At 40.5% G+C, this 8,348-nt stretch overlaps 1 protein-coding gene across 1 annotated transcript in view; it reads right to left on the bottom strand.

Annotated features, from left to right (window-relative positions):
• The window catches only part of CD101 (CD101 molecule), a 98,800-nt gene that overhangs the window by 46,111 nt on the left and 44,341 nt on the right, over positions 1–8,348 (bottom strand). The window contains exons 5-6 of the mRNA XM_006874811.1: positions 6,932–7,315; positions 5,834–6,238 (exon numbers count right to left, since the gene is read on the bottom strand). Coding sequence (XP_006874873.1) covers positions 5,834–6,238; positions 6,932–7,315 — 789 coding nt within the window. The remainder of the gene's footprint in view (positions 1–5,833; positions 6,239–6,931; positions 7,316–8,348) is intronic.

The following is an 8,348-nucleotide window of genomic DNA, read 5'->3' as shown; positions in this document are numbered from 1 at the left end:
GGAAACCCTGTACAGGGTCGCTATGGGTCGGAACCGACTCGACGGCACTTAACAACAACAACAACAACAATATATTGTTAAGTGCTGTCAAGTCAGTTTCGACTCATAGCAATCCTGTATAGGGTTCAAGCAGCTGGTGAGTTTGAGCCACCAACTTTACAATCAAACCAACTTTGCAGTCCAGCACATATCTACACTCCCAAACACCATCCCACAGTTACTTTTGTTGCTTGATAGAAAAAGAGAATTTTAAGGTAGAAGGTACATTAGAGCAATCCTTCCTATTCATTATATGTGAATTCCCTTTACAGTGGCCCCACTATCTTCTCATTCAGCCTTTAGCAACTAACTGTTGAACTCAAACAGCACATCTTATTTTTGGACAATTGTGCCACTAGAGAGTTCTTTCTGATATTGAGTTGAATTTTATCTCTGCATAATTTCTATCCATTAGTCCTAGTTCTACTCTTTGTGTTGTGTGAGGAGGGGTGTACAGAAAAGCCCATCTCTTCTTTACACCATAACCCTTCAATATGTATGCACAGACATTCTGTAGCATCTCATGATTCAAATACAGAAAGTGGCCCTGCTCATGCCTGGTCTGTGTGTTAACTATCCAGAGTACTTCTGGGTTCATAATTTACTATAGTCTAGTCATATTTATCTTTAAATGTGGGTGAACAAAAAGGAGTTGTATGTGGCTGATGATACTCATATGTCTCTGTAACCCCTCAACTGTATGGATATGGAATTAACTACCCTTTGACCCCAGATTTTCTGCATTGTCAGAAAGATGAGTGAAACACTTGCTTCTAAATCTTATTCTAACTTCTAGCATATATCACTGATTCTATTTTTATAACTACATATTATATGTTGTCAGTAGGTCCTCTTACTATTCCTTCAGTAGACATTTACTAAATGTCCCCTATGCTATGCAGCAGACTATTTCAGGCTCCGTGGATACCACCCCTCAACCGGCTCACAGAAGAGAGGGAGAGACAAGTACAGGCACAAATGTAGTGATAATAGCAGATTGTTATCCATGTGGAACAGAGGTATGCAGACATGACTATCAGAGCACATAGGAGGGCAACATAGCCCAAATAAGGAGTGAGGGGAGACTTCTTGAAAGAGGTAACTCTGAGCTAGATCTTAAGGGTTCATAAGAATTAATCTGATAAAAAAAAGAACTAAGGAATTCCAGGATGAAATAACAATGACTTAACAGAGACTTTGAAAGTGAGAGACTACATGGAATGTGAGAAGCTGGAAGGAGTCAGAGAAACTGGAGTTCAAATTCAAGATGGAAAGTGGAAACAATTATACTGGAAAGATATAAAGGACTTTTCATGCCAGGCTGTGGGAATTGGGACATGAGATGAACAGGGATACTGAGAGAAAAGGGGGAGTTGTGGATGACTCGGGTTTTGAACCCGAACCACTGGTGGATGGTAGGGACATAGGGAGCAATGGAGGAGGAGTAGGTTTACAAGAATAAAAACGATGGGTATATGCTTTGACATTTTGATTATAATCATATCCTAGAAGAAACTGGATATGTGAATGTGAACACAAGGAGAGAAGTTTTGTGGGATAATAGATTTAGGAATTGTTAACACATAGCTTTGAAATGCAAAGTCTGCAGTTCAAGTCTACCAGTCATTCCTCTGAAATAGGGTTACTATGAGTCAGAACCAACTCAATGGCACTAAACAACAACAACAATGCATAGATTGTCTGAGGTAGAATGAGAAGAAAGCAAGTTGATTAAATCCAAAAGAACAGTTGTCTTTCAAGAATGAATCAGTGGATAAGAAGAACTCTGATCAACAGTGTTGAAAAGAAAGCCAAGAAAATCTTGTGTCTTGTGGACCAAGGGGGGAAAAAATACCAAAAGAACCTTTCAAAAATAAAAGATTCAGTCAACCATTTCAAATACCACAGAAAGGATAAATAAGTTAAGGTGTGAATTGATCAGCAAGGAGATCATTACTGTTACCTAAAAGAGTGCTCCTTAGCATAGAAAATATTGATGGTGTCATGTTTGTGTACCTGCTCAGTGTGTCAGGCACTGTGCTAGGCATGTTATACATTTAATGTACTTTAAAATTGTACATTAGCTATTTAGATGTGAGCTAAGTATGGCTGGGAAAAAATTAAGGCATGCTACTATCAAGTGAAGAGGACTTGAAATATTTATTTATGAAGATCAAAGAGCACAGCCTTCGATATGGATTACATCTCAATGTCAAGAAAACAAAAATCTTCACCACTGGACCAATAAACAACATTCTTATCAATGGAGAAAAGATTGAAGTTTCAAGGACTTCATTCTTCTTGGATCAACTATCAACACTCGCGGAAGCAGCAGTCAAGAGATCAGACAACGTATTGCATTGGGCAAATCTGCTGCACAGGAAATTTTTAAAGTATTGAAGAGTAGAGATGTCAGCTTGAGGTCTAAGGTGCGCCTGACCCAGGCCATGGTGTTTTCAATAGCCTCATATGGATGCGAAAGCTGGACAGTGAATAAGGAAGATCGTAGAAGAATTGATGCCTTTGAGTTGTGGTGTTGGAGGAGAATACTGAAAGTGCCATGGACTGCCAAAAGAACCAATAGATCTGTTTTGGAAGAAGTGCAGCCAGAGTGCTCCTTGGAGGCCAGGATGGCTAAGCTTCGTCTCTCCTACTTTGTACATATTGTCCAGAGGAAACAGTCGCTGGAGAAGGATGTCATGCTGGGTAAGGTGGAGGGTCAGAGAAAAAGTGGAAGACCCCTAACGAGATGGATTGGCCAGGTGGCATCATTGATGGACTCAAGTGTGGCAGCGGTAGTGAGGTTGGCCCAGGATCGGACATTGTTTTGTTCTGCTGTGCATAGGGTCGCTATGAGTCGGTTCCGACTCGATGGCACCTGACAACAACAGCAACAACTATCAAGTGGATAAAGCGTTCTCCAGCTGTTCCGCGGGAGAAAGAGGAGGCTTTCTGCTCCCGTAAAGACTTACAGCCTTGGAAACCCTGTACAGGGTCGCTATGAGTCAGAACCAACTCCATGGCACACAACAACAACTATCAAGTGGATAGTTTGTCAGACCATGGGGGCTGGAATGTGGTTCTAATGCTGGAAGCTAAGGCACTGGTGTTCCAAATACCCACAGTGCCGCCCATGGTGGACAGGTTCCAACAGAGTTTCTAGACTAAGGAAAAGCTAGGAAGAAGGAATAGGCAATCCATTTTTGAGGGACTAGCCCCTGAAAACCTTATAAATAGCAGCAAAACATTGCCTGTGTGGACCGTAAGAAACTATGGATAACATTGCAAAAAATAAGTATTCCAGAACATTGAAAAGTGCTCATGTAGAACGTATACATAGACTATGAGGTAGCCATTCCCAGAGCAAGGGGATACTGACTGGTTTAAAGTCGGGAAAAGTGTGCATTGAGGTTGTATTCTTCAGACATACTTATTCAATCTGTTATGCTGAACAAATAATCCAAGAAGTTGGACTATACAAAGAAGAATGCAGCATTAGGATTAGAGGTAGGTTCATTATCAGATAATATCAAAGAGGACTTAAAATTCTTACTGATGAAAATCAAAGAAAATGGCCTTTAATATGAAGTAAAACTCAATGCAAAGAAAACAAATATCCTCACAGCTAGACTATTAAAGAACATCACGATAAATGGAGAAACAACTAAAGTTGCCAAGGATTTCATTTTACTTGGAGCCACAATCTCTGCGCTCCTGGAAGCAGCAGTCAAGAAATCAAATGATGTATTATATTGGGCAAATCTGCCGCAAAAGTATTAAAGGGCAAAGATGTTACTTTGAGTGCTATGTCAATCACCTCATATTCATGTGAAAGTTAGATAATGAATAAGGAAGACCAAAGAAAAATCGATGCATTTGAATTATGGTGTTGGTGAGGAATATTGAAAGTACTGTCAACTTTCAGAAGAACAAGCAAATCTGTCTTGGAAGAAGTACAGCTGGAACACTCCTTAGAAGCAAGAACGGAGAGATTTCGTTTCATATGTCTTGGATATGTTATCAGAAGGGAGCAGTCCCTGAAAAAGGACATCATATTTAGTAGAGAGTCAGCAGAAAAGAGGAAGACGCCAAACACGAGTTGCAACAATGAACTCAAACATAATAACAATTGTGAGGATGGTGCAAGACTGGGCAGTGTTTCCTTTTGTTGTCCTTAGGGTCACTATGCGTCAGAGCTGACTAGATGGCACCTAACAAGAACAGCTATCAAGTGCTTGCTGTTAGGTGCAATTGAGTTGGTTCTTCCTCTTAGCAAACCTATGAACAAAAGAAGGAAACACTACCTTGGCCTGTACCATCTCACAATTGTTATAATAACTTCAAAATCCCTTGAAAATTCTCCTTGTCCTTAGAGAAAGCATGCTGTAAGGGAGAGAGAGAGAAAGGACAAATATTATAAAGTAGGAGAAAAAGTCTAGGCAGGTTGTGTCTTACTTTTAATCTGTTATAATTTGACAAGGTAGATTGTATTTGACTACAATCATGAATTCTCTAACCCTTGTACATGAACACAGTAATATAAGGAGATAATGTACTACATTTTCCGTACCCCTACAGGATCCACTTGACATGGGACATTACCAATAAGAAAGGATGCCTTGAAATGTAACTAGGCCACCTTCTGTGCTACTTGTTACCATTTAGTTGCTGGGTTATGGAGATTTATGAGAAGATGGCAAAGGGACATAGAGCAACAGTTATTATTTGCCAGTGTGAAAGTGTAAGGGGACTTCAAAAAATTCATGGAAAAAATGGAATTAAAAGATAATGGAATATTTTCACAAACTTTTGGAAACCCCTTTGTATTTCAATATTTTAACAGCTGGTATATTCATGGGGTTAGAGTGCTCCTTGGAGGCCAGGATGGCCAAACTTCGTCTGTCGTACTTTGGATATATTGTCAGGAGGGACCAATCACTGGAGAAGGATATCACGTTTGGTAGGGTGGAAGGTAGAGAAAAAGAGGAAGACCCTCAACAAGATGGATTGGCAAAGTGGCAGCATCAATGGGGTCAAGCTTTGCAACAATAGTGAAGTTGGCCCAGGATCGGGCAGTGTTTCATTCTGTTGTACATAAGGTCGCTATGAGTTGGTACCGACTCGATGGCACTTAACAAAAACAAATCGTCATGGGGCAAACAATTAAGGACTCAGAGGCTAACTGAAAGTTTGGCATTTGAAACCCACCCATTGGCTCTACAGGAGAAAGTACTGACAATCTGCTTCCATCAAGAGTACAGTGAAGAAGGGGATTGTAACCATGGCAATGAAACGATATCCAATAGGATGCATGTAAAGCTAATGTTTTCCCATGTAAACTATCTCATAGTTCACAATAAAACATAAAAGAAAAAAAAAAAAGAGTACAGTAAAGAAAACCTGGGGTCACGGTAAATTGAAATTAACCCAATGTCACTCAATAACATGACCACACGATGCATTCTAATTTAATGTCAGCCAGGATATCACTCATCATATGGTGCTTACTTATACAGTACAAACATGGGGAGAAGGTATTATGTTTTATTTCTGTAATTTACCCCAAAGGGTAGGATGTTAACCAAACAAGTTGTGGAGACCCCATACGTGTCAGTGGAGACTTGTGCTCTGTAGGTTTTTCAGTGTTGCCTTTTGGGAAGTAGATCACCAAGTATTTCTTTCAAGGTGGACTTGAATCTCCAACCTTTTGCCTAACAGCCAAGTGCATTAACTGTACAACCCAGACATTCCAACAATAACAAAAAAGTAGGGATTAATTTCAAGAGGAACTTACTTGGTAAAGTGATGGCTATTCTCAATGGATGAGAGATGGCGGCAGCCTTTGCAGAGCTGTTTGTGAGTAGGGAATTTCTGTCATAAACTTCCACTTTACATTGGTACACTCCTGACTCTTCCTCTGTGGCATCATGGATGAGGAGTTGAGAACGGAATGGAGACCGTGAAACCTTTGTCTTCTTTTGGAACTGGGAGAGGAAGCTCCCCCATTCAATGGCACCATTATGGGCGATTCTAATAAGCTGATGAAAGACTTGAGACCCGGCTGGCTGGAACTGCCAGATCACAGTGAGTGGTACCATGAGATCAGAGTAGTCAGCACTCACTATGCAAGACAGGTCAAAGGTGTCGGCTAATTGCACTTGTGGTTGACGGCTCATCAGAGTAACCTGTAAACTTGATTCTGCAGGCACAAATGTTAAAGCACAATGTCTAATTATATTTATCTAATCAAAGTATGGTATTTTCAAGTTTTCTTACTTGCCACTCCTTCACAGTGAACCATGCACTTGTATATCTGGATTATCATTTTTTGGTGGGTAGAAGTTGGTTCACAGTACAGTTTGTCCTGAATTCTGACCTCAGTTTTCCAAAGTTGACACTCTCTTAAGACTGTTCTCAGCAGCAGTAACAAATAGGCAGTGTTTCTACAGTCTGCTGCTCCGACAGCTGCTGCTGAGTGGGTGGAGCACTCCCCAGCCCCGATGGTCTGGCTTCCTTCCCTCACCCCCACTCATGGCTTCAGTATCAGTTTATCTTACAGGTGCTAGAACAGACTCTGCAATTTGAGGGCTGCAGCTGTCAAAAGGCGGAATGGAAAAGTCTCAGCTACCAAACCTACATGGCATAGCTCATCTATGAATTGACTCCAATGCACAGATTTTTGTTTTCAGCCTTGAAAACAACAACGTACAAGCTGAATTCTAAAGAGAATCTTTCTGAAGATGAATATACTTTAGAGATTAATTGGCAAGCATGGTAGCCAGAGACTATGCTCTGTGTCCTGGTCATGAATACCACTGGGGGATTCAGGCTCACATACAAACAAATCATAGTCCCATCACCACGCTTAGAAAAGAATTTCTTTGACACTCACCCAGAGATTTTACAGTGACCGAAATCTTCTGAGTCCAGCTCAGCTCTCTGGCCTGTTTCGGAATCATCTCAGACACTTCACACTGGTAAGTCCCGCTGTCAGTGATGGCCGTGGAGGGGATGTCCAGCTGGAAGGAAGCCCAGTCCACCTTCTCCAGCCTTATGTTGCCATGGTTATTGGGTCTCCCATAGGAGGAACCCAACTGCACGGTGCCATCATGGCCCATGCCAGCCATGAACTCTGGCTGTGTTTGGTCCTGTGGGAAGTGCCACCATTTCACTGATAGAGGACTTTCATCTCCACCTGCCTTACAGATGAGGGTTAGCACCTCTCCTTCCCACACTGACTGCTGCTTGTTCTTGGTAGACATGGCCACACTTCTTGCTGTGGGGTACAGATTTGAGAAGAAAAAACTGTTTTAGATGAACGAAAATATTTTTCTAAATTACAGTGAAATCTCATTAATTAGGACTTGACTCATTTGTGACAAATTATATCAAGCTATTGACCTTTGCCTCATCCCTAGATAAAAAGATTGGCTCAGCAATTAAATAGTGAAAACAAGACAGTAGAAACTAATATCAGGAGATCCCATTTATACTTTTTTTTTTTTAATTAAATATTTTTATTTCGGATTGAGTGAAAGTTTACAGGGCACATCATCAGCTTCACATTCAACCATTCATATAGCTTGTTTCATTTCATTACATTGATTATTATCCCCTCCATATATCATCAGTTAACAGAGTTTTTCTATATCCTCTTTTTTTTGGAAAAACTTTGCCTTTTTGGAATTTACAGTCTCAGCTTTTAGGGAAGGTTTTTACATTTGTCTGTGGATATCCAGGGCTCATGTATGAGATTACTAACAAGCATTACTGAATAATCAGATGAAGGACAGTTTGCTATGTCTACTAGGTAGCTAAAGTCTGATTCTTCAGAGCCTATGGTTTGGATGGTCAACAACGCTTGGGCCCACAGGGGCTTGACCTCCTGACCCATTTATACTTAATTGGTAATTTGTACTTATTTTTAATCAATTTGTTAATCCTTTAGAACATCTAGTTGGGAAAACATTTAATAATATTTTCTTAGATTAATTAGGGTGGGTATATAAATCTGAAAGCAACAAAGCTGTATTTATTTGCACTGTTAGTTCTTTGGAAGTCAGACTCAATTCAAAATCAACTCCCTCCTTGCCTTTCCCCAATCAATCCTAATCAGTATGCATTTAGAACAGGGGAAGAATTTGTTCATAAGATCTCTGCTCACAATGCTACCATGTAAAACAATTACTTGGGTGGGAAGGTGATAGATAACCATGTTGTTGTTAAGTGCTGTGGAGTCGGTTCTGACTCATAGCAACCCTGTACAGGGTTTCCGAGGCTGTAAATCTTTACGGGAGCAGAAAGCCTCA

The sequence above is a fragment of the Chrysochloris asiatica genome, unplaced genomic scaffold (assembly GCF_000296735.1).
Source record: "Chrysochloris asiatica unplaced genomic scaffold, ChrAsi1.0 scaffold00302, whole genome shotgun sequence".
In the NCBI taxonomy this organism is placed as follows: Eukaryota; Metazoa; Chordata; class Mammalia; order Afrosoricida; family Chrysochloridae; genus Chrysochloris; species Chrysochloris asiatica.
This window is presented reverse-complemented; position numbering and strand designations above follow the sequence as displayed.